Genomic DNA, 27,965 nt, shown 5'->3' with positions numbered 1-27,965 from the left:
ATCGATCCTTTTCTGCCACTTTTAATGGCTTGGTTTCAACTTTTGTAGGAAGAGGTTTTATTTGACCACCTTGCTGATTTCCTCTTGGGCTCTTCTACAACTACCCTTTCAGCTGAACTGAATTTCCTCTTGGATATTTTGGCAGTGTGAAGGTAAAGAGTAGGATGCTTTAATAACTGCAGGATGCAGGGCAGTGAACAGCCCTGAAAAACTAGAATGCCTCAACTATATACTTCTAGTACCTTTAGTTTGTACTTTTTAGTCTTTGATTCACTTGAATCAGTATTTTAATTCTTGTTTTTTCCCCATATGGCTACCCATTTTTCCTTCACTATTTATTGAATAATATATCTTTATTTTTTTTTTTAATTTTTTTTTTCAACGTTTATTTATTTTTGGGACAGAGAGAGACAGAGCATGAACGGGGGAGGGGCAGAGAGAGAGGGAGACACAGAATCGGAAACAGGCTCCAGGCTCTGAGCCATCAGCCCAGAGCCCGACGCGGGGCTCGAACTCACGGACCACGAGATCGTGACCTGGCTGAAGTCGGACGCTTCACCGACTGCGCCACCCAGGCGCCCCAGAATAATATATCTTTAAAATGTCACTCACTTTAATGTTCTTTTTCTTTTTTAAGGATATTTCTTCTTTATTTTCTTATGAATTTTAGTATCAACTTGTTAAAGTCTCCCCAAATATTATTTTGCTATTTTTACTCAGATCACGTCTGTAGGTAAAGGGTTACAAAACTTTCCTTGACCTTGGAGGGAAGATGGTGGAGGAATAAAAGGACCCTAGGCTTGCCTCATCTCACAAATAGAACTAGACAGCTATCAAATCATCCCAAATCCCCAGAAATCGATGTAAAGACTGGCAGAACAAACTCCACAGGAAGAGAAGAGACGACACTGAAGGAGGCAGGAAGTGCAGAAACACAGCTTGGAAGAGAAATGGATTGTGGCTGCTGCAAATGGGGAGGAGCTGTGGCTGTGAAGGGTGAGAGAGAGACTAACACACAGGAGACTGCACCAAGAAAATTATTCCCATAGCAATTGGCTCTCTTTCTAAAGAGAGAGGGTTTGAGTTTTTAAAGTTATTGCAACCAGTGAGGCTTAAAGCCTGGTTTTAAAGGTCAACATTCTTGCCTCTGGGAGAGCTCAGAGGATTTGGGGGCTGCACTTGCAGAAAAGGCAGGACAAACAGCCCATGAAAATATAGCAGGGAGACAGCACTCCGAAAAGCACCAGGACACAGTGGGAGGTTAGTTTCTCATCTCCGAGTGTGTCAAAGAGGGCCAGTGATCATGGAGAGACCCCTCCAGGAACAAAGGAACTGGCAGGTGCCATTTCTCTCCCCCATCCCTCAGCATAAGCACAGGGCACCAAGAACCAGTGCAGCACCAACACTTGCTATCTAAGTTGCTTACATCAAGTCCGCCCATCCCACTCTACACTCCAGAAGAACCACCCTACTCAGTCACATTTGCCTCTGTCTCAGTGCAGATGGCCTCTTCCTCCAGAAGACTGGCCCAAATCCCTGGCAACACTTCATCTCCCAGTGAAGGAGTTTTGCAACCCCTTGGTTCCCATGGCAGTGGCTACAGATCTCATTTCACTAGCAGACTAGAGCATACCTAGTTAAACATGCTACACTCACGTCAGGGAACAAACACTGCCTATAACAGGCAAACAGAACCTCTGCATCTGCAGATGACTGGCCAACACACAACAACAGAGTGCATGCAGCACACATTGGAGAAATTCTTGGAGGCACCAGGCCCTGGGGAACAGGGGACACTATACTACAGGGACTAAAGGACTCTTCTTCATAAAGCTATTACCCTCAAGAACAGATACAGCTGACTTTACTGACACAGAGAAACGGGCACAGGAACTTAGACAAAATGTAAAGACAGAGGAATTTGTCTGAATGAAAGAATAGGACAAGGCCATGGCCAGGGATCTGGGCAAAGCAGATGTAAGTAACATGCTTGATGGAGAATTTAAAGCAATGATCATAAGGATACTCACTGGACTTGAGAAAGGAGTGGAGAACATCAGTGAGACCATTAAATGAGAGGTATACTTGATGGAATGACAGCAGACTGGAAGAAGCAGAGGAACACATTAAAGACCTAGAAAATCGAGTAATCAACCTGAACAAAAGGGGCAGAAAAAAGAATTATGCAAATTGATTAACAGACTTAGGAAAATCAGTGACTCCATCAAATATAATAACTTTTGGAGTCCCAGAAGAAGAAGAGAGAGAAACGGGGCAAGATTATTTGAAGAAATAACAGCTGAAAACTTTGGTAATAGATCCAGATTCAGGAGGCACAGAGACCCCCAACAAAATCAATAAAAGCATATCTGTACCAAGACAAATTGTAATTAAAGTGGCAAAATATAGTGATAAAGAAAAAACCTTTTTAAAAGCAGCAAGACAAAAGAAGACAGTTACATACAAAGGAAATCCCATAAAACTATCAGCAAATTTTTCAGCAGAAAAACCCCAAGCAAGAAAGGAGTGGCATGATATATTCAAAGTGCTAAATGGGAAAAACCTACAGCCAAGAATATTTTATCCAGGAAAACTATCATTCAAAATAGAAGAAGAGATAAAGAGTTTCCCAGACAAACAAAAACTTAAGGAGTTCATGACCACTACTAAACCAGCCCTGCAAGAAATATTAAAGGGTACTCTTGAGTGGAAAGGAAAGACCAAAAAGACAGTATGAAGGCAGGAAACACAAAAACAGTAAAAATGAATATTTCTTTAAAAAAAATCAGTCAACGTTTATTTATTTTTTGGGACAGAGAGAGACAGAGCATGAACGGGTGAGGGGCAGAGAGAGAGAGGGAGACAGACAAGGCATTCACAAAATAAAAGGATGTAAAATATCATACCATATACCAAAACATGGGGAGAAGAGGAGTAAGTTTGAATGGATTCAAACCTAAATGACCACCATTTTATATGCAGAAGAGGTTATATACAAACTAACGATAATAACAAATCAAGAACTAATAAATACACAAAGAATAAAGAGCAAGAAATCCAAATATATCACTAAAGTAAATAAGCAAACCATGAAAGACAGATAAGAAAGGATCAATCAAAATCTTCAGCAACAACCACAAAACAAGTAATAAAATGGCAATAAGTACATATCTATCCATAATTACTTTGTAAATAGACTAAATGCTCCAATCAAAAGACACAGGGTGACTGAATGGATAAAAAAACAAGGTCCATCTATATGCTGCCTATAAGAAACTAATTTTAGACCTGAAGACACCTGCAGATTGAAAATGAGGGGATGGAGAAAAATGTATCATGCAAATGGATATCAAAAGCAAGCCAGAGCAGCAATACTTATATTGGACAAACTAGACTTTAAAATGAAGACTGTGAAGGGAAGACAAAGAAGGATATTATATAATAATAAAGGGGACAATCCAACAAGAAGATAAAACTATTGTAAATATTTATGCACCCAATTTAGAAGAACCCAAATACATAAAGCAGCAAGTAAACATAAAGGAACTAATTGATACTAACACAATAATAGTAAGGGACCTTAACACCCTACTTACATCAATGGACAGATCACCTAAAGAAAAAATCAACAAGAGAACAATGGCTTTGAATGACACACTAGAATAAATGGATTTAACAGATATATTCAGAACATTCCATCCTAACACAGAAGAATACATATTCTTTTCAAGTGCACATGGAACATTCTCCAAAAGAGATATTAGCCCACAAAATAGGCCTCAACAAGTGTACTTGTGATGAGCACCAGTTGTGGAGTGGAAGTGCTGAATCACTATATATCTAAAACAAATATCACATTGTATGTTAACTGGAATTTAATTAAAAACGTAAAAAAAATGCTTAAAAAATTCAAGAAGATTGAAGTCATACCAAGCATCTTTTCTGACCCTATGAAACTGAAGTCAACCAAAAGAAAAAATTTGGAAAAACCAAACATGTGGAGGTTAAATAACATACTACTAAACGATGAATCAGTCAACCAGGAAATAAAAGAAGAAATTAAAAAGAACATGGAAACAAATGAAACTGAAAACACAACAATTCAAAACCTTTGAGATACAGCAAAAGAGAGTCTAACAGGGAAGTCTATACCAATACCGGTCTACCTCAAAAAGCAAGAAAAATCTCAAATAAATAAACTGAACTTACACCTAAATGAGCTAGAAAAAGAACAAGCAAAACCTAAAACAAACAGAAATAAGAAAATAATAAAGATCAGAACAGAAATAAATGATACAGAAACTAAAAAAACAGATGGATGAAACCAGGAGCTGGTTCTTTGGAAAGATCAACAAAACTGATAAACCTCTAGCCAGAATTACCAAGAAAAAAAGAGAAAGGAAAAAAAAGGAGAAAGGACTCAAATAAATAAAATCACAAATGAAAGAGGAGAAATAACAACCAACACCACAGATCTCCAAAGGATTATAAGAGAATACAGTAAAACCTAGGTTTCCAAGCATAACTCATTCCAGAAACATGCTTGTAACCCAAAGCACTTGTATATCAAAGTGAATTTCCCCATAAGAAATAATGGAAACTCATATGATTTGCTCCACAACTCGAAAATATTCATATAAAAATGATTACAATACTGTAATATAATACAAAATAAGAAAGAAAATACAAAATATAAAGAAAAGTAAACAAATTAACCTGCACTTACCTTTGAAAACTTTTGTGGCTAGTGTGAGGGCGACAAGAGAGAGGAGGGTTATTGTGTAGGACAACTTTCACTATCACTAGCAGAATTATTGCTATCTATTGGCTCAATGGAATCTTTTTCTTTTCCTGCAACTTTAACAAGGAACCTATCCAATGATACTTGCTTTGACCTCCTTTTGAGGATTTCATGGAAATGGGGCATTGCATTGTTATTAAACAGATTCATTGCTCACACTGCTACAGCCTTATTCGGGTGGTGCTTTTCCACAAAATCTTGCACTGTTTCCCACATTTTACAAATCTCCCTAATCTCATGTCACATGAAGCATTCCTCCTCCTTTTTCTCCTCTGCAGACGAGATGCAGACGTGGACTTCTTATAAAATCTTGCAATTTCGGCCACTTGCATACCTCATTCATACTTTTCCATGATTTCCTTAACTTCCACCTTAATCATCTCCTTCTTCTTAACTGCCTTTCATTTCAATCTTTTTCTGCATGGGGGGCCATTGTATATGCTCCCATAGATGTTGACTACAGTACAGTATTAATAAACTCTTGTCATAAACTGCATTTAATGTAACTGGCAATAAGGCAGCAGAGGAAACGGTCTATATCTGCAGGCAGCCTGACCTAGAATGAAGCAAAGCATTCGTAAGCTAATCTTGTATGGAAAAGCAAAGGACTGTCTATAAGTGATCTGAAGTGACAAAAAAATACACAAGTGCCAGTTGTGGGCACCTTCCAATGTTCTGAAAAATCACATATTTCTGCCAAACACCGCAGCTTGAGACCGAGCATCCAAGTATGGGAGACGATTACCCACAATCCCGCAGTGGGCGGGGGAGAGAGAGAGAGAAGAACCATTGGCTCAGTTGTGCTCATGAGATGTTTGGCATCACGTACTACTCATATTGCAAGACATAGCTCGTTTATCAAGTGAAAATTTATTAGAAATGATTGCTCGTTTTGCAGAACACTTACAGAACAAGTTACTTACAATCCAAGTTTCACTGTATTATGAAAAATTATATGCCAACAAACTGAGCAACCTGGAAGAAATGGGCAAATTCCTAGAAACATATCACCTACCAAAACCAAAATAGGAAGAAATAGAAAATTTGAACAGACCAATTACCAGCAAAGAAATTGAATCAATAATCAAAAAACTCCCAAAAAACAAAAGTCCAGGACCAGATGGTTTTAAGATGAACTCTACCAAACATTTAAAGAAGAGTTCATACCTTTTCTTCTCAAATTATTTAAAAAAACAGAAAAGGAAAGAAAACTTCCAAATTCATTCTATGAGGCCAGCATTATCCTGATACCAAAATTGGATAAAGACACCACTAAAAAATGAGAACTACAGGCCAATTTCTCTAATGAACATAGGTGCAAAGATTGTCAACAAAATACTAGAAAACCAAATCCAGCAATATATTAAAAAAATTATCCACCACAATCAAGTAGGATTTATTCTTGGGTTGCAAGGGTGGTTCAATATTCACAAATCTATCAGTGTGATGTATCACATCAATAAGAGAAAGGATAACAACCCTATGTTCACTCCAATAGACGGAGAAAAAGCATTTGACAAAGTACAACATCCATTCATAAGAAGAACCCTCAACAAAGTAGATTTAGAGGGTACCTCAAACATAATAAAGGCCATGTATAAAAAACCCACAGCTAACATCATACTCAATGGGGAAAAACTGAAAGCCTTTCCCTTAAGATCAGGAACATGACAAGGATGTCCATTCTAGCCAGTTTTATTCAACACAGTACTGAGGTCCCAGCCATAGCAATCAGACAACAAAAAGATATAAATAGCATCCAAATTGGTAAGGAAGAAAGAAAACATTCAGTATTTGCAGATGGCACGATACTATATATAGAAAATCCTAAGACTCCCCCAAAAAACTGCTAGAACTTATAAATAAATGCATTGAAGTTGTAGCATACAAAATCAATGTACAGAAATCTGTTGCATTTCTATATACCAATAATGAAGCAGAAAGAGAAATTAAGAAAACATTCCTATTTACAGTTACACCAAAATAGTAAGATACCTAAGAATAAACCTAACCAATGACGTGAAAGACCTTGTACTCTGAAAACTGTAGAACACTGATGAAAGAAATGGAAAACAACACAAAGAAATGTAAAGACATTCCATGTTCATGGATTACAAGAACAAATATTATTAAATTGTCTATTATTAACCAAAGCAATCTACACATTTAATGCAATCCCTATCAAAATACCAACAGCATTATTCACAGAACTAGAAAAATCCTAAAACATGTATGGAACCACAAACAACCTCAAATAGCCAAAGCAATCTTGAAAAAGAAAAGTAAGGCTGAAGGCATCACAATTCTGGACTTCAAGTTGTATCACAAAGCTGACTGGCACAAAAATAGATACATAAATCAGTAGAACACCACAGAAAATCCAGAAATAAACCACAATTATAAGGTCAATTAATCTTAAATAAAGCAGGAAATAATGTCTGGTGAGAAAAAGAAAGTCTCTTCAACAAATGGTATTGGGAAAACTAGATAGCAATTTGCAAAAGAATGAAATTGGACCACTTTCTTACGCCATACACAAAAATAAATTCAAAATGGACTGAAGACCTAAATGTGAGACCTGAAATCATAAAAATCCTAGAGAAGAACACAGGCAGTAACCTCTTTGACATCACTGTAGCAACTTCTTTCTAGATATATCTCCTGAGGCAAGGGAAACAAAAGCAAAAATAAACTATTGGGACTTCATAAAAATAAGCTTCTGCACAATGAAACAATCAATAAAACTAAAAGGGGCCTATGGAATGGGAGAAGATATTCATAAATGACATATCTGATAAAGGGTTAGTATACAAAATGTATAAAGAATTTGTACAACTCAACACCCAAAAACCAAATAATCCAATTAAAAAATAGGGAGAAGACATGAACAGACATTTCTCCAAAGAAGACATAAAGATAGTCAACAGATACATGAAAAGATGCTCATCATTACTTATCATCAGGAAAAATGAAAATCAAAACTACAATAAGATATAACCTCACATCTGTCTGTATGGCTAAAATTAAAAACATAAGAAACAACAGGTGTTGGTGAGGATGTGTAGAAAAAGGATCCCTCGTACAGTGTTGGTGAGACTGCAATCTGGTGCAGCCACTGTGGAAAACAGTATGAAAGTTCCTCAAAAAGTTAAAAATTACAACTACCCTATAATCCACCAATCGCACTATGGAGTATTTACCCAAAGAATTAAAAAACACTAATTCAAAGGGATACATACACCTCTATGTTTGTAGCAGCAGTATTTACAATAACTAAGATACCAAAGCAGCCCAACTGTCCATTGATTGATGAATGGATAGAGAAGATGTATTATATAAATACAATGGATTATTACTTAGCCATAAAAAAGAATGAAATCTTGCCATTTGCAACAACTTGGAGCTAGAAGAGTATACTGCTAAGTGAAATAAGTCAGCGACAAATACTATACAGTATTTGGAATTTAAATATATGGAATTTAAGAAATAAAATAAACTAACAAAGGAAAAAAGAGAAACCAAGAAACAGACTCTTTAACTATTGAGAACAAACTGATGGTTACCAGTGGGGATGTGGGTAGAGGATGGTGAAATAGGTGACGGGGATTAAGGAGTACATTTGTCATGATGACCACTGGGTGATTAAAATAAAAACCTAAAGAAGCAACAACAACAACAACAACAACAACAACAACAACAACAAAAACAACCTCTTCCCTTATTTGTGAAAATCTGATCTTTGGTCAATGTTCTAGCTGAGGGATCCCTGGAATCCTGGTAAAGACAGCATGAAAATGAGGTTATTAAGTGACATTGCCTCTGGAAAAAAATTACCCTGATTGGTAAGTTGCATTTAGAGAAGAAGAAATAATAAATTATAAATATCTGGTTGGAAGCCACACATTTGGACTTCCCTGAGTGTAGAGTCTATTGTAATCAGATATATTCCTTGCAGGGACCCTGGAAACTATGTCTATAGAATTTTACAAAAGATATTGATTCCCGTGGAGGAATGAAACTTCTAAGGCAGAATGGGTCTCAGTCACTAGATTCAGATCTTCTCTTTTCAGAGATGTGACTTGGGAGGCTAAAGATAACTAAATCGTTGATAGTTGTATGGCAGCATGGACTGCTACAAGGACTCTGGCAGAAGAAGACGACCTTAAATTGTCTGGTGGCATACTGTGCTTCCCGTCCCACATCCTTCTAAGTGATTCTAATGCCAAGTGTAGCCCATGGTAGCCCTACCAGTCTGAAAGCTGCATCTGATAAGATATCCCTTCTCTGTGCTGTTGGGTATTAGAACAACAATAGAAGGGGAATAGACTAGGAAGAACTGACACCTTTATAAAATTTAGTCTTCTTTTCCAAATGCAACTGTTAAAGCCTTCTTTTGTAATTCTTGGGGTTTTAAGGCTTTCTTTCTGCGACCTTCCCTATTTCTTCTTCCCACATTTCTTCATTAAGTGTACTCCTTGGTATTTTACATTGCTGTTGTGTAGGTGTATGTGTGTATGTGTGTGTGCGTGTGTGTACAAATATGCTAATACAAATGGGGATTTTTCTTTCGTTATATCATCTAACTGGCTGTATACATCAAAGTTATTAACTATTAATTGCACCCTACCACCTTATTAAATTCTCTTAAAACCTATAAATTTTTAGTTTTCTTGAGTTTTGCATATATACAGTCAGAAGACAAATGATAATTTTTTATTTAAAAAAATTTGTTTAATGTTTATTTATTTTTAAGACAGACACAGAGTGTGAGCAGGGGCGGGACAGAGAGAGAGGCAGACACAGAATCCGAAGCACACTCCAGGCTCTGAGCTGTCAGCACAGAACCAGATGCGGGGCTCAAACCCACAAACTGTGAGATCATGACCTGAGCCGAAGTTGGACACCCAACTGACTGAGCCACCCAGGTGCCCCGACAAATGATGATAATCTTAACTCTTCTTTTAAATTTTATACCTGTGATCTCTTTTATTATCTAATTGCATTAGCTAGTACCTCTCTATTCAGTGTCAAATAACAGTGGGGATAATGGACATCCTTGCCTTTTCCTGATTTTAATTAAAATGCTTTCAGTGTTTCTCCACTAAATAATATGCAGGCTTTGGGGTTGAGACAGATATATTTTACCATGCTAAGGAATTAGAGATATATCCTTATTTTAATAAGAATTTAAAAAATACCTACATACTTATATCAAATGCCTTTTTTTATTTATCTATTTATTTTGAGAGAGAGAGTGCATACGAGTAGGGGAAGGGCAGAGAGGGAGAGAGAGAGAATCCCAGGCAGGCGGGACTCAAACTCATGAACCATGGGGTCATGACCTGAGCTGAAGTCAGTTAACCGACTGAGCCACCCAGGTACCCCTCAAATGCTTTTTATTTATTTAAAATTTTTTTTAATTTATTCATTTTTGAGAGAGACAGAGACAGCATGAGTGGGGGAGAGGCAGAGAGAGGAAGAGTGAGAGAGAATCCCAAGCAGTCTCCACACTGTCAGCGCTGAGCCCTAAGCAGGGCTCGAACTCACAAAACCATGAGATCATGACCTGAGGCGAAACCAAGAGTTGGAAGTTTAACTGCTTAACCAACTGAGCCACCCAGGTGCCCCTCAAATGCCTTTTAAATATCTATGAGGATCAATTAACATGGTGAGTTATGTTAATAGCTATCCTAATATAGAATCATCCCTTTATTCCTAGGTTAAGTCTCACTTGGTCAAGGTTTATATTTATGAGCTACTGAATTACTCTTGCTAATATTTTAACTTGCAATTAACTTGTAACAGATGACACAGTTCTACATTTATATATCAAGTATTTTACTGATACATACATACATACATATAAACATACATACTATATATCAATGTATCAAGTGCTGTTCTTATGGCTTTCTGAATAGGAACTCATTTAACTCTGGGAGTTTGGTACTATTAACCCCAATTTATAAAGAAAACTGAGGCATGGGGATTAAATGACTTGCCCATCACATAATAGCTAGTACACTGGTGCTGGGATTTATACACAAAAGTAGTCCAGAGCCCATCCTGTACTCCGCTGCCTTTAATTCTTTTGTGTGCAATTTTTGTTTTTCTTTGGGGGGGGAGGCAGTGGGAGTGAATACCAATGTTACACTCTTTTCGCAAAAAAAAGGCCTTTTCCCTTTTTGCTCTAGAACAGCTTAAATTGTATTGTAACTATGTCTTTAAAAGGGTTAGTAATGGGGCGCCTGGGTGGCTCAGTCGGTTGAGCGGCCGACTTCGGCTCAGGTCACGATCTCGCGGTCCGTGAGTTCGAGCCTCGCGTCGGGCTCTGGGCTGACAGCTCAGAGCCTGGAGCCTGTTTCGGATTCTGTGTCTCCCTCTCTCTGACCCTCCCCCGTTCATGCTCTGTCTCTCTGTCTCAAAAATAAATAAAACGTTAAAAAAAATTAAAAAAAAAAAAAGGGTTAGTAAAATTCCTCTGTGAACTGTTTTTGTCTGGTGTTTTTATATGAGGAAACTCTCAGACAATTTTATCTTTTCTTTGGTAACTGGTCCATTGATAGTCTTTCTTTTAGAGGCACTTTGGCATAGGGCAGCTTCTTAGAAAACCTTGTATTTCAAAGTATTTCAGAGTTGAATAAAATTGCATTAGCTATCCTCCAAGATGGTTCCTGATCATTCTTATCTCTCAGTGTTCATTTCCTTATGTAGTCCCTTCCACACTGAATAGAGTTGATGTGTGTGATTATCGTAGAAATAGCACAGTGTAACTTTTGAGGCTAGAGTACAAAAGACATTGTAGGCTTCTGCCTAGGCTGTCTCTTAGATCATTTGCTCTGGAAAAAGTCAAATCATTCAAGTAGCCCTATGGAGTGATCCATATGGCAAAGAACTAAGAGTTTTTGCCAACAACAAACACCAATAAGCTAACAATATGAGTAAGACATACAGAAAGTAAATCCTACAGCCCCAGTCAAGCCTTCAGATAAATGAAGCCCTGGCATTCTGACACAAGCTCATGAGAGATCTTACCAGAACCACCTAGATAATCTGCTCCTGAATTCTTTTTTTAAATTTTTTAAAATGTTTCTTTATTTTTGAGAGAGAGACACAGTGTAAGTGGGGGAGGAGCAGAGAGAGAGGGACACACGGAATCGGAAGCAGGCTCCTGGCTCTGAGCTGTCAGCACAGAGCCCGATGTGGGGCTTGAACTCATGGACCTTGAGATCATGACCTGAGCCAAAGTCAGGCACTTACTGACTGAGCCACCCAGGTGCCCCCTGAATTCTTAACCCACAAAAATATATGTATGAGATCATAAATGTCTGTTATTGCTTTAAGCCATTAAGCTTTTTGGTAATTTGTTACATAGTAATAGATGACTAAAACAATAGTAGTCTTAATTATGTCTCTTAATTTTCAGTTATCCATGATAATCATTATTTCTTACTTGTAAATTTGTGCCTACTCCCATTTTAATTATATTAGCTAATGATTTGTTTTTCAGAGAATCAAGTTTGTTTCACCATTTTTGTTGTTTCTAATTTATTTCCTGCTTTTACCTTCATTATTTTCTTCTTTCTGCTTTCCTTAAGTTAATTTTGTTATTTACTTTTTCTTTTTGTAAGTTTTTTAAGGCAACACAATTTCATTTGAACATTGCTTTAGGTACATGTCCCAGAGACTCAGATAGTGTTTTTATTGTTATTTTTAAATTACTCAATAATTTCTCTGTGCCTTTGAGATTTTTCTTGTGGCCTGGTTTTTTCTCACAGACTTATTATTTTAATTAATTTCTAACAAGAAATATTTTATACCATGTATGCTTTGTACCTTTCCTTAAGATCTGGCTCACAGGCCTTCCCAGTATGCCCAGGCAGAATTAAATATTTCTTCCTCGGTACTCTCACCACATAATACACAGTATTATCTGATCCCTCCCTCTCTTCTTTTAGAACATTTTTTTTTTTTTTAAATGTAGGCTTCACGCCCAGCACAGAACCAAATGCAAGGCTTGAACTCACGATCCTGAGATCACGACCTGAGCTGAGATCAAGAGTCAGATGCTTAACTGAGCCACCCAGGAGCCCCTTAAAACATTCTAATACCTGCGAATTCAGTCATCTAATCATATACATTTGCCATATTTTATCTGAGAAAGTCTATATGATTCTACTATCTACTTCTTCTAAGAATGATATTCTGAAATAAAAATCCTTAATTATTTGATTTGGATCAGAATTCTGTGAGTCCATAAAAGGTTTCTTTACTCTGTGAGACCAGTCTGTAAAAGGCTTCTTACCATAACAAAAATATTGAGAACCAAATGCCTTAATGTGGAGGATCTAAATAAAGATACTAACATTTCCATTTTCTCCCAAGGCTTGAAGAGATAACAATATGACTAGAAGGTATAGCAAAGTGTTAAAATGAATAAGGCCTATGAAAGAGTTTTGATATCTTCTGAAAATGCTTTAAGGTTCATGATGGCAGAAATATGCAGGAAGGAATGGCAAGGCACAATCGATGAGACACAAAGAAATTCAACGCTGAGTCAAAGTAAGCCCAAATAGTTAAAGACAGATGAAGAAGGACTAGATTGCACTGCCCTTACAAAACCTGAAGACTATGTAAGGAAAGACATGTACTACCCTCACCATGGAGTCATTATACTTTATGAAGATCCAAGGAAAGTATATACCCAAGGGTTGAACATATAAGGAGAAGAAAATATGCATCATCTAGACAGGACTGTATATAACTAGCTAAAACAAAAATTTCAGAATTCTTAGGAAGAAATTTTACCCCAAAATAGCACTTTGGGCCAAGACGAAATATCAATAGTGAGTGATCTTAACAAAAATAGGAAGCAAGGATGTGAATTATCAGACCTCTTCCTGAGGAGTCTGCTTGCCTGATAAGGACAGGTCCTATATTCAAGGCTTTCTGGAATATTGGTTACTTTGAATGGTATTATAATTAGGTTACAGGCCTGATCAAAAATCCCAATGCTTGTAATTATGGCTCATCAGATCATAAGAATTAGTAAGTACTTTAAACACAGCCAGTATATGATTGTATTTGTATCTTGCACATGAAAAGGAATTACCCACGTCAAATATTTCTGTACAATGCAGTGTGTCAGCAGTATTGTATGTAGAGCAGTGGTTTCCCAAAGGCTAGGTAGTAGTCTGTGGATCCCTGGCAGGGGTTATGTGATATCTCTAAGCCCATTTAAAAGGGTCTGCAGTATGAAAATCAAGATACTAGGTTGCTGTTTGCCCTTCTCACTTGTTAACATTTGCACTAATTGCACAAAAAGCAATTGTAGGTAAAACTGCTAACATTTTTGCATGAGTCCAAGGCAGCAGTACCAAACTATATTAGTAATCATGGTATTTTTTGCTACTATGACAGCTTTTTTAAGAAGTCAATTTCATTTCATTAATCAAGTAGTATGAATTGATTTTATTAATTCCTAACCCTTAAGTTCACTATTCTTTTTTATTTTTTGTGTGATAAAATGGGAAGTACATATAAAGGACCTTGCTACATACTGACCAGTTATCTTCAGAAAAATATGAGTGCAATTGTTTCAAATGCAAGCTGAATTACAACTGCTTTATTCATAAAACAGTGCTTATAAAACTCAACAAAGTAGGATTATTCAGACTTAGATATGTGGCAGACATTTACTTTAAAAATGTATGAGGAGAGCCCATCATTTCAAGTGAAATACATGACCATATTTGTTGTCTATAATAAAATATCAAGCTTTCAAACAAATATTGGAATTTTAGAAAACTTGTAACTGCTCTGTGAGTTTGATAGCTACCCAGTACTTAAAAGATTGTCTGAAGAGACTGGTGGTAATACTAACAAATGTGATTTTTGATACTGTATTGGGAAACATTTGAGCACTGAGTAATGTAAATAATTGCTGAATTACAATGTTGTACTCCTGAAACTATACAACACTATAGGTCAACAATACTTCAACAAAAAAAAAATTTTGAAAGATCTGCCTAACTTAGTGATCCAATATTTCCCAAATGACCCACCTATGACATTATAAAGCCACTGAAAGTACAAAATAACCAATGGATTTTAATGTCACAGAATATACTTTTTCTCCCAAATTTTTACTTAAATTTTAGTTAACATATACTGTAATATTGGTTTCAGGAGAATTTAGTGATTCATCACTTATATAGAACACCTAGTGCTCATCACAACAAGTGCCTTCCTTAACACCCACCACCCATTTAGTCCATCCCCACCCCTCTCCCTCCATCAACCTCAGTTTGTTCTCTATCATTAAGAGTCTCTTACAGTTTGCTTCCCTCTTTTTCCCCTTCCCATATAATCATCTGTTTTGTTTCCTAATTCCATATATGAGTGAAATCACATGGTATTTGTCTTTCTGACGGACTTATTTCACTTATTAAATAAGCATAATGCATGCTAGCTCCATCCATATCGTCATTGCAGATGGTAAGATTTCATTCTTTTTCATCACCAAGTAATATTTCATTATATATATATATATATATATATAATAAACACACACACATATATATATATCAATCACATCATCTTTTTTTTTTTTTTAATTTAAAAAAAAAATTTTTTTTTTCAACGTTTATATTTATTTTTGGGACAGAGAGAGACAGAGCATGAACGGGGAAGGGGCAGAGAGAGAGGGAGACACAGAATCGGAAACAGGCTCCAGGCTCTGAGCCCTCAGCCCAGAGCCTGACGCGGGGCTCGAACTCACGAACCGTGAGATCGTGACCTGGCTGAAGTTGGACGCTTAACCGACTGCGCCACCCAGGCGCCCCTCAATCACATCATCTTTATCCATTCCATCAGTTGATGGGACACTCGGGTTCATTCCATAGTTCAGCTATTGTTGATAATGCTGCTATAAACATAGCGGTGTATGTACCCCTTTGAATCCATATTTTTGTATCCTTTGAGTAAATACCTAGCAGTGCAATTGCTGGAATGTAGCGTAGTTCCATTTTTAACTTTTTGAGGAACCTCCATAATGTTTTCCATAGTGGCTGCACCAGTTTGCACTCCCACCAATAGTTCAAGAGATTTTACCTTTCTCTCCATCTTTGCCAACATGTGTTTTTTCTTCTGTTGCTAATTTTAGCCATTCGTGATGTTGAGCATCTTTTCATGTATTTATTAGCCATCTGGGTGTCTTCTTTGGAAAAATGTCTATTCCTGTCTTCTGCCCATTTTTTAACTAGATTATTTGTTTTTTGGGTGTTAAGTTTGATAAGCTCTTTACAGATTTTGGATACTAACCCTTTATCAGATGTCATTTGCAAATATCTTATTCCAGAATATGAAATGTTAGTTGATGTAGCTTCATATTCTATATTGCAACTAACTTGTAAGAAACTAAAAACTCTTGCTTTTGGATGAAGGACCACAGTATCCAAAATCATCTGAGGGATAAGATCAAAAGTATATTGACTATACCAGACGTGAAATCTTCCCTCATTCCAGATACCACAGCCAGTGGTAAGTCATTTTAATAAGAATCAAGATTGCATCTCTTAATGGCATTTTTAAAAGAGCTATAAGCTGATTCTCTTTAGTAAAAGCAGAACTAATGCTCCTTTTTCCATAAGGCCAACGTTCTATGAAGGAGAAGGAAACTCAGCTTTGGATCATGAGCAGATGCTGAGCAGGCACATTAGGTGGAAAAAAGGACTAAGTTGTTTGAGGGGATGTATGAAGGAAAAACTCTGTGCTTTGTAAAGAAAATGTTCCTGAGCTTTCCTCCTGGCCTTGTCAGAAGTATCAAAGATCATGACAGACTAAATTACTGGCTCCAATTCTCCAATCTTCCGAATAGAATTATATCTGCACCCTCCTCATGGCCTCAGGATAGGTGAAGTATATTCTCCCCTTCTTGATTTGGGGTTTGGTCATATGATTTGCTTTGACCAGTTGGACATTTATTAGCAGACATTACGGGAGCAAAAACATGCACAGTTGAGCTTACCAATTCACGTGATGAAGACATCATGAAAAAAAAATATCCCAAAGAGTCCAATAGTACAAGAAGAATCAGAGATGTGTGGAACAGAGCTGGACCTAACCTGCAGTCTACCCTAAATCAGCTAAACCTCAGCTGCCCCACAGATGTGTAAGTGATAAATACATGCTTGCATTAAGCCAATGAGTTGTGGGGTGCTTTTATATAGGATTATTTTGAAAACAGCCAATAACTTAGGCTACTCCATGTATACCTAATAGTCACATTCTAGAAGCTACCCTTGAGTACAGTCATTGTCTTTCCCTAAAAAGGTTTGAAAGTCTTTGGTAATGGGTAAAAGTTTGGTAGTATTATTCCCTGGCTTAAAAACCTTTGACAGACTCTCAAGACCTAAAAAGGACTGAATCCAAACTCCTGATTCTGTAATTTAAGAGCCCAAAATGTTACTAACTCATTATATCTTATTACTCTCCCCTTCCTTCATTCTTAACAAGAAATCTTCCATTCTGGCCACTGATGTTCATTCAACTTTCACAAGCAGTACTAGTCACCAGCTTTCTATGTTGCTATAGCTTTTTGCACAGACGAGATTTAGTAAACTGAACTGCAATTATGTATTTGTTTGCTAGATTGTTATTTTATCTAAGGCAGAGATACTGTCATTTCTATACCTCCAGCACAGTGCCTGAAACATGGCAGAACTGTTCTATTTTTGTTGAAAACATAAGAATAAATGAAATAGAATGAACGAGTGGGATTAGGAGGATAGGTATCATCTGCAGAAGAGAATGGGAAGGGAAAAAGATGTGTCTAAGATGCAGCCTACAAAGAGAAGTATCCTTAAAGAAACGAATTGAAAGTAGTCTCATTTTTATTTAGTAAAATTGTAAAAGTTTACTAAATAGATTCAGAATACTGAATTGAGATTACGTTTTACCTCTATGAAAGTCTTCCTAATGAAAGAAATATAAAACTATGATACTTAGTATTATCATAACTTCATCAAATATACATAAGGAAAAAGTTCGAGGGAAATACAAATATTCTAAAGGATTCTCTTTTTTTTAATGTTTATTTATTTTTGAGAGAGAGAGAGAGAGAGAGAGACAGACACACAGAGCATGAGCGGGGGAGGGGCAGAGAGAGAGGGAGAAACAGAATCCAAAGCAGGCTCCAGGCTCTGAGCTGTTCAGTGCAAATGGGTTTGCAAACCCACAAACCGTGAGATCAAGACTTGAACCAAAGTTGGACAGTTAACCAAGTGAGCCACCCAGGCACTCTGAAATACAAATATGCTAAAATATTAATAGATATCTATGATTTGCTTCCTGCTTTTACACGCTACCCTGTTTAAAATTTTCCACAATGAACATGAAAAAAGTATGTGAATCTCTTTTATATAAAAATATATGATCTTAAATATATCAAATGGCTAATTAAAAAAAAATTTTTTTTTTCAACGTTTATTTTTGGGACAGAGAGAGACAGAGCATGAACGGGGGAGGGGCAGAGAGAGAGGGAGACACAGAATCGGAAACAGGCTCCAGGCTCTGAGCCATCAGCCCAGAGCCCGACGCGGGGCTCGAACTCACGGACCGCGAGATCGCGACCTGGCTGAAGTCGGACGCTTAACCGACTGCGCCACCCAGGCGCCCCTCAAATGGCTAATTTTAAAAGACATTACATACTATAAAAGAATTCCAGGGGTGCCTCTGTGGCTCACTTGCCATCTGACTCTTGATTTCTGCTAAGATCAGATCCCAGGGTTGTAGGATCAAGGTTGGGCTCTGTGGTGAGTTTGAAGCCTGCTTAAGATTCTCTCTCTCCCCCTCTGCCTTGCTTCCCCCACTGGCATACATTCTCTTTCTCTAAAAAAAAAACAAAACAAAACAAAAAAACAAACAAAAAAAAAAACAACCTTTCAGTGATTTGAAAGTGGTAAACACAAAATAGTTTATCTTTCAGCTCCAAGTTCTGTGAGAAAAAAGAAAATAGTTTCTTTAAAAGCACTAAGTACATTACTAAGCACACACAAAACTAGAATGAAGCTTCAAATCTCATTTAAAAAAAAAAGGAGCGGGGTGCCTGAGTGGCTCAGTCGGTTAAGCGTCTGACTTCAGCTCAGGTCATGATCTCACGGTTCATGAGTTTGAGCCCCACATCGGGCTCTGGTCTGACAGCTCAGAGCCTGGAGTCCGCTTCAGATTCTGTGTCTCTCTCTGTCTGCCCCTCTGCTGCTTGCACTTTGTCTCTCGCATTGTCTCAAAAATAAATAAACATTTTTTTTTAAATTAAAAAAAAAAAAAAAAGGAGATACAAGAGTGAACTGAGACTATTTAACAGTCGAGTTTTAGAATATAAATGGTAGGTAATCCCCTTCTAGCAGCAAAAATTACACAGGGAGCCAACAGCATTCATTTTTGTCTAGCATTCTGTACTTTTTATTCTTTAACCACAACCCCCCAGGATCACTCTACTGTTTTGTAAACTTTTCACCTCTCTTTTCTCACATATAACCCCATCATTCCAAACCACAATAATCCTTAATGTTTTCTCACTTCCTATCTTCTGCCTTTTATTCTTCAAACCTAATTGTTAGGCTTCCTGAAAAGGGTTAAGTTTCCTTCCCATATATTACTGTAGTTCTTCCATTTCCATGCAATTCTATGTACAATAATTCCCTACATAATTTTCATTTGTCCCCATCTGAGAGAAGATTCCAAAGCTTTGAAAGAGGTGCTTTTCTCACAAATACACAAAGAGTACAAATGCTGTTCTCCTTTTGCCTACTCTCCCAAGAAGGTCCTGTGTATCCTCCTTGTCACTGGCCTTGCACATTTACTGCATGCAGATCTAAGTCTACTCTTTCTATTTCCCCCAACCCCTTTCCAGAGATCTAAGTAATACCTCATGCATACCATGACGATCTCTGGAAAGGGCTTAGGGAGAAATAGAAAGAATAGGGTCCTTCTGGGTGTGGTGTTATCAAAGACAACACTACAAGTTCTCACCACAAGAAAAAAAATTATAACTGTGTGGTGATGTAACCTAAATTTGTTGTGGTAAATTCTGTAATATATACATATAGCAAATCATCATACAAAAGTCTGCAGTATATACTTTTAGCAAATTGTTATATTATATACCTAAAACTAACATGACATTACATGTCAATTATATCTTTAAAAAAAAAGATAACAATATAAAAATACCTGCTGGTCAGTACCAGAAACAATAAGAATGCTTCTATATTCTGAGAAAATCTTCACTCTCTGAATCCGATTCTTATTATGTCAAGTCACCTGAATGTAAACAGCAGACTTAGATACTATACGTTATTAACATAAGGAAATGACAAAACCCTTCGCTGGAAGGAAAGCAAGTCCACACTTGGAATATTTCTTTCCTTTGGAACCATTCAGAGCTGCCAATTTTCAATTGATTTTTGGCTTTCCAATTATTAATACTTAACTTTTGGAAGGACATTTCTAGCTTCTTTTGGTGTAGTCAACTGCAAAACTTAATGCTGCAGATCTACCTATACGGGTTAACACAGAATCAAAGGTATGTTAACTTCTAAAAGAGACATGCAGGTAAGTTCTTTAATAAGCCTAAAACAGGCAAAATTCACAAGGTCTGCCACTATGAGTACAGCAGTAAAATCTTTGAAAAGACTTAGAGCAATTTATAAATTTCAAACTAAGTAAATAAAGTAGCAACTGATACTATTTTAAAAATTAGAATGTTCATTTTTTTTTTTTTTTAATTTTTTTTTTTCAACGTTTATTTATTTTTGGGACAGAGAGAGACAGAGCATGAACGGGGGAGGGACAGAGAGAGAGGGAGACACAGAATCGGAAACAGGCTCCAGGCTCTGAGCCATCAGCCCAGAGCCTGATGCGGGGCTCGAACTCACGGACCGCGAGATCGTGACCTGGCTGAAGTCGGACGCTTAACCGACTGCGCCACCCAGGCGCCCCATAGAATGTTCATTTTTTTAAAATGCCCTTCTTAGAATGCTTGTTCAGCTAGATACGTTATGAAGAAAAGAATTCCATGGTCAAAGTTTTGGAAGTGTTATCCATTATATCCCCAACTTGTTTGGTTATGGAAACTTTTGTGTGTAACATCTTTCAAGATGATGATTTGTGAAAGTTTTACAGATTAGTAAAATTTATTTCAAATTGTATTCTTCATATTATATTAACATAAATAGTGCTAAGTCAATATTTATGTTTGGAATTATGCCATAAATAAATAAATAAACCGCTTCTTATAGCAAAGGAATAGTTGGATGAGACTAGAAGCATATCATATTCTGAAATCCTAGTCTGGGAGTGTCCTAGCCAAAGATTATGCTCCATAAACCTAATGACCTTCTTTCTGCATGGTAGCAGAAAGAGATTTACCACATCATTTCAAAATGAAATGATCAGCATTCAACCTATTTCAGTGATTTATGAGTCAAGAGCTTTCTGATACATGACTGCTAGTCTTGCCTATCTCTAATCTATTCTTCTTTAGAATGCTACCAGTTGTCTTCTAAAAGACACACTGATGGTGACACTCCCTCATTTAAAAACCTTTCCATAGCTCCCAAATGCTTCAAAGCAGGAAATTCAAAATTCATTTTTTTTTAAGTTTATTTATTTTGAGAGAGGGAGAGAGTGTGGGAGGGGCACAGAGAGGGAGTGAGAATCCTGAGCAGGCTCTGCACTGTCGGCACAGAGCTCTATGTAGGGTTTGAACTCATGAACCATGAGGTCATGACCTGAACCAAAATCAAGCGTCAGATGCTTAACCAACTGAGCCACCCAGGCGCCCCAAGAAATTAAAAAAAAAATTGTTTTTTAATGTTTATTTATTTTTGAGAGAGAGAGACAGAGCACGAGCAGGGGAGTGACAAAGAGAGAGGCAGACAGAATCCAAAGCAGGCTCCAGGCTCTGAGCTGTTGGCACAGAGCCTGATGCGGGCCTCAAACCCACAAACTGTGAGATCATGACCTGAGCCGAGGTTGGACGCTTAGCCAACTGAGCCACCCAGGCACCCCAAAAATTAAAAATTCTTAATGTTGCACATCTGGTTCCAATCTACTTTCCAAATTACTCTGCCACTTCCACACCACCTGCCCCAGCTCTAGCTATACAAGGTAGTTATTATTCACAGATTGTTGTTTCATGCTTCTTTCCTTCTCAAATTCTCTTTTCCCCTCCTTTTCTCCATTTGTTAAATTATTATTCATCTTTCAACACCCAACTCAAAATGACTGTTCACATTGGCAATAATACAACATACGTTTCATAAATATATTTCACTCTTCATTTCAGAAAAGTCACTACTATATTTAATTATGGAATAGTAATTTTTTTCATCTATGAATAATGAACACTATTGAGTTTGATTAGTCTATTTGTAGTGGTTATCCTAAAAACTCACTGCTATCTCCCCTAGATTTAATTCTTAGATTCAATTTCATGGATACTTACTAAATACCAAATATGCCCTAGACACAGTCATACTCTTAAGAACTGGGCCTATATACAGCCTTTACTACAGCTAAATGCAAATGCATTTTTCTTGCATTTTTTCTTCCTGTTCCAAAATTGTGGCTAAGGCCCAAAGCTGAGGATAATGAAGTACTCCACCTACTAGCTTAAGAAGCCAACCATAGTTGGTACCAGACTCTTCTCTAAGGGTTTAACTGAGAGATACCAATTTATTGAGACAGTTCCTACCATCAATATCCTAACACCTTCCCTCAATGTAAATCTAAAAAAGCTGAAAAGAAAAGAGGATTACTAGACTTTAAGGGGAACACAGAGTTTATGAAAATAGGACATTCCTTTCCTCTTTGGAGAAAAAAGAAGTTGTCATATTTAAATCCAGAGGGAAAGAATCATCGTCATCTAAAAGAAAGTCAGACTGGTATTTCATTCCCTATTTGGTTATTTGTACAGGCAAAAGACTTACTGATTTACCCCTCTGTTATATACATAAGGGAAAAGAGAAATAAGGAGAGAGTATGGTGGGGAAGTGAGAGATAGTAAGACAGGAAAGACAATGGCCTGGTTCCTGGAACCTGGTTCCAAGAGGTATGAAAAATGTAACCTTTCCCCTAATGTGCCTGTAGGCCCTAGAACTGGTACTGGGAGGTAGATTTGATTGTAAAGTCCTGAGGCAAAAAAAGACATACAGAGTCCCATGGTGTGAATGCCATTAGTAGGTTTAGTCCAAAGATGTAACCAAATCTTCCAAGGGATTGCCAATGCCTGTAAACACGGGATAGGACTGATCTGTTAGCAGGATAAATGGACGTTCCCACTCACCTACATTTAGGCTATTGACAATGAGCTAGAACAGCAGTGCTGAACAACCAAGAAAGAGGACTGCCACCTCAACAGTGGGATATCATGTAGGATTTTGCCCCCGGTATCACTCCTCCCAGTTTCAACACTAGAGGAAGAAAAACCACAAGAAAAAGGGAGGGCGGACATGTGTAATAAAAGGAACCTACTTACCCACCCCAAAAGTTTTCAGCCCCAGATTAAGGTCTAGTTTGCCTGAGAGAAAATGAAAAGAGTAACTGAATCAAGTCTGTGACTCAAGTTATAATATGGAGAAAACTGATTCTTAAATACTGCCATGAGACAAGAGTGTTTAAAAATTGCAGAATAGTGACAAGACACTGTGAAGGCAGTTGACATCCAATCAGAAAGGGGAGTCAGACATGGTAGAGTTGGCAGGCAGTTACTAGGTAAAAAGCAAAACTGATCGGTGTTTATATCCCAGCAAATTGAGATCCTCAATGAACTAGTTAACCACAGATGGATAGCCTCTAAAGTTAGTTTCCACATATACTGGTGTTCTTAGCTTTCCATCTCTCCTTTCCTTTTTTTGTATAATAAATGAAATCCTGGTATGAGCTCTATTATACTATGATATTTATACTATGAAGTCTAAAACCAGTCTGTCAATTTTTTCACTACCATTTGCTTGCTGCTCTGTCTGAAAAATGCTAAGCAGATGACAGCTATTATTCTATATCTGGGAAGTCACCATTAAAGTCACAGATATGAATGGACAAATAAGCATTACTAATGATGGAGGATGCTAGTAGTAGTAATAGGTGTTTCAAGTAATGAAGTGAAGGGGACCAATGAGAACAAAGCTCTTCAGAAATTAATCTGATACCTCAAAGCCGCTTTCAATGTTACCTTTTAATGATCCAACCAAAGAAGAAATCTACAGAGAGACTTATCTGACAAAGAGCAAAACCAGTATATTATAAATGGACACTGTTCAGCTGCATGATACAAAGGAAGAAAAGGGAAGGTTCTAAAGAAAAAGAGTAAGAGAAAAACAAGTGAAGGCTGGTCAGGAAGTGGGACCTGAACTGGGGCTGTACATGGAAGGTGGACAGGCATGGATGATAGACAGAGCAGAACAACTCTGGATGGATGGTAGACAATAATGTAAAGTGGCTATGACACATTGCAATATTAATACATACCGAGACTGAATTGCGGGTAATGCTCATAAATCTAACTGCAATTAGTACAGGTTTCTGGATTAGGAAGGACATGAAAAGGAAAGCAGAAGGTTAGAATGTACATGTCATTGCCCCATTAAAAGAGAAGGTTTAATCTTTCAATGGACTGAATATATCTGTCTTCTGCAGCATCAGGGGGAAAAAAAAGCACAGCTTGTCTAGCTGCTTTGAAAAGCAGTTTTAGAGTAAAAGGTCTCTCCCCATCCTTCTTAGATGGGCACTGCTAAATTGGGCATCCTAGAACTGAGTTCCTGAAAATTCAGACTACCAGAAAGGGTTTCACTTTTTAATAGTGTTTCTGTTTTCATTTTCTAGGGAAAAGATTTAGATAGTGTCCTACAATTAACTTTCTTTAGTAACTTGACTGCCTGGAAAAGGTCTATGTTTGTACTTATTTTTAGAGAAGACCCTTCACTAATTTAAATCAACAGACATATTTGTTAGGACTTATTCTGTGCCAGGCAGTTTAAGCACTAAAGAAAGAAACAGAGTTATTTTAATGTTAATCTAAGTATAAATCATGAAGATATAGATGAAGTATTGCTGGGCTCCTGGAAAAGCACGGGCATGATGACAGGGAAGCCTGCTTCCCTTTAGAGATTTACTGGGAATCTGACTGGGTCTTCATTGCTACAATTCTGTTTTGCAGCTGAGGGGAATGGTAGCAAATGATAGGACTTTAATGCAGCAGTAGTATCCCAGTTACCCAGATCCTACTGATTACTGGTCAGTGAGAACTGAAGTTGTCTATCTATAGGTCACTGGTTACAAAGGAAGATATTAAACAGAAAAGTAGGCAAATGGAGAAAACAAATTAAATTTTTGCCAGGCTTTTCTCAAAACCTAATAATAAATCCTTAAAGAAATCTTTGAGAATAGTAGACTCATAGATGGAATTCCATTTCCTTATGAATCACATTCTTGCAAATGATTAAGTTCTCTACATCACACAAGTATTAACAGGAACATCAAAGGTGACATGGTTGAGGGTGGGAACAGATGGTGGAACGAAGTAGAGAAAAAAATTAGGATAGGTTAAATTTTCACAGAAAGGACAGGAAAAGAAAACAGGACAGATTATTAAACCACCAGCATTTTACCCAAATACTTGACTTAAAAACTTCTACACATTTAACGATACATATTCTGTACATATTACTAAAGAGGGCTAAAATATCAAACATGAGGCATCTATATTACCCTGAGTTAAAGTGGTTTCTTTTTACTCATTCCATGTGAAAAAGATTTGGAGAATAATCTCTCTTTACACCATAAATGCACACTTAAAGCCCCAGGAAGGCTCCCATTTTCCCCTGTGATTCCACATCTTGTATCTTACCATTGATCTACGAATCAGAGACAGCCTGGTCTTTGCCTTATTCTCAGCAAATTCCAGGCTACTGATGTCTTTGAGACGAGCCTTGTATTTATTCATTTGTTCCACAACAATCAGCTCCACACAGCTGAAACATGAGGAAAAAGAGAAAACTGTTAGGAGCTGAAGTAAGTCAAATAAAGTGTAGTATCCACAGACTGCTTTTCGGCTAAATGTGGCAGATGGTTGGAGAATGAAAGAAAAATCAACATTCCTTATTTTATGAGCTCTATGACAAGGTTTATATAATGGTGGTCCACAACTTTGGCTGTACTTCAGTACCCACCCAAGGAGTGACTATATGTCGCAAAGCCCAGGCCATACCCCAGACCAATTAAATTAGACTCTCTAGGATGGGACAAAAACACCAGGATTTTTTTTAAAGCTCTTTTTGCAGTCAAGGTTAAGAACCATCAATCTAGAAGGAAACCAGAGGCCCACCAAAAAAGGTTAAAGTAAAATGCAGAAATACTGAAGTACTAAGGCCAAAGGGATTCGGAGCCAGTTAGACTAATTATGGGAAGGTACAAAGTATACATAATTTGGTAAAATGAAATTCTAAAATATTTTTAGAGATTACAAGAATTGCTAAAGAAAAGCTAAATTTAAAAAGATCCTTTAAAACAAATGGTGTTCAGTTGAATAGAATCTAAAAAAAAATTTTCATCTTCAGCGTAAGAAAACCCAATGGTGTCTAACAATCTTCTTAAAAACATCTGAACTTATGAAATCATTCACTATGTTTGATATCTGGATAAAGTGGCTACACTGACTCAGAAGTTTCTGGGGTCTTGTGGAGGTGTTAACAACAGGCCTTACGTGGTAGTCTTACTGATGTCCTGCACACTTTGTAGTGGGTCAATGGTATCAGGGCAGCGGAGAATGCAGGGTGCGAACACAATGGCTAAAGCATTAGCAGACATTCGATTAGTTTCTTCCTGTAGAGCAATCCTAAGGAATAAAAAAACCAAGTGAAGTTCAGAAAAAAAGGGTAAATAGTAAGGACACAGGCAGAGGATATGAGAAAAAGATGACATATGACATCAAGCACATAGTACTGGAAGGATATACATATCAGTTGAAAGAAGATACTTGTAGACTTTTCCCAAAGCTATTCCTTTACCTCTGGAAAATACACTTTTTTTTTTTTTTTTTTTTAATGCACTTTCACTCTGTCCCTTACTTGAAGCAATATAGGCTAGCAGATAGCTTATCAAGGGAAATTTCTGACCCACTGCCATACACCTGATAAACGTGTCTGAAGAATGCACAGCAGAGACTTTAAGGCATTTTCAGATAGTCATATTAGATATTCATCTAACATTTATCTAGTATTTACCAGATATTTATCTAATAAAAATAAACATAACTTTCTACCCAACTACTGCAGATATCTATACTCAGAGAAGAGAGACCACTCCTGAAGTCTCTGGTCAGTCAATTCTCAAGCACCATTTGAACCCACCTCCTTTGAATTAGGTTATGTCTACTTCCTAGTTCAGGAATGAGATAACAGGCTAGGTTACATAGTGCCACCATGAGGCTGAAGTTGTTACATGGCTCAAACAGGGCAGAGAAGCACCTGTCATGCAGTCCAACTCAGCTGAGGCTTTCTGCTCCAAGGAACTGTAAGCCCCTGTTTGAGTAGCTGACTTTATAAATAGGAAAAAAAGATCTGTCAGTTTTCCAAATGAAGGAGTTCTTCCCTCATTTAAAAGAATAAAAAAAAAAAAACAAAAAAACCCCAAAACTATCATATCTTTCCTTGCTCCTTGAAATTACCTGACGAGATGAAAGATGAGGCGTTCCAGTGTATTGAGATGAGTTCGAGAGAGCTGGTCAATCACAGAGTATACACCACGGATTGTTTCTTTCCTCTCCTGAAGGCCTAGAAAGAGTAAGGACAGCAAATAAAATTGAATACGCCCTCTTATATGCTGTATCTTCCTCCTGAACAGATAGAAGCAGGGCAGCCTGGCTCTAAATTTTAAAGTTTTAGGAGCGACAGTTGTACCTGTATGACAGAAAACGAGCAACTCACAGTTACTACTAATCTTCCTTTGCTTGAATTCTATATTCACTAAGCAGTCTCCTGGTTTTAATCTATATCCCAGTAATCCTTATTACAGCAAGGGGAAAGAGACGGCCTAGTTTATTAGGCATTTTGTGGCAGGTGGATTCCCCCATTAAAATTAATTAATTGCCATGTAATTTATA

General features: G+C 37.3%; 1 protein-coding gene across 14 annotated transcripts in view; it reads right to left on the bottom strand.

The window, feature by feature from the left end:
• Nucleotides 1-27,965, bottom strand: part of MYO9A (myosin IXA) — a 284,985-nt gene that overhangs the window by 21,410 nt on the left and 235,610 nt on the right. For 11 of the 14 annotated variants that reach the window (XM_045449212.1, XM_045449210.1, XM_045449213.1 and 8 more), the window contains 4 exons: nt 27,531-27,636; nt 26,568-26,699; nt 25,713-25,836; nt 24,335-24,388 (listed from right to left, as the gene is read on the bottom strand). In XM_045449212.1, the coding sequence (XP_045305168.1) occupies nt 24,335-24,388; nt 25,713-25,836; nt 26,568-26,699; nt 27,531-27,636 (416 nt within the window). The remainder of the gene's footprint in view (nt 1-24,334; nt 24,389-25,712; nt 25,837-26,567; nt 26,700-27,530; nt 27,637-27,965) is intronic. The other 3 variants (XM_045449214.1, XM_045449216.1, XM_045449222.1) reach the window with 1 other exon arrangement.

This window comes from Leopardus geoffroyi, chromosome B3 (assembly GCF_018350155.1).
Source record: "Leopardus geoffroyi isolate Oge1 chromosome B3, O.geoffroyi_Oge1_pat1.0, whole genome shotgun sequence".
Taxonomy (NCBI): Eukaryota; Metazoa; Chordata; class Mammalia; order Carnivora; family Felidae; genus Leopardus; species Leopardus geoffroyi.
Note: the sequence above shows the minus strand (reverse complement) of the source record. Positions and strands in the feature narration are given on the sequence as shown.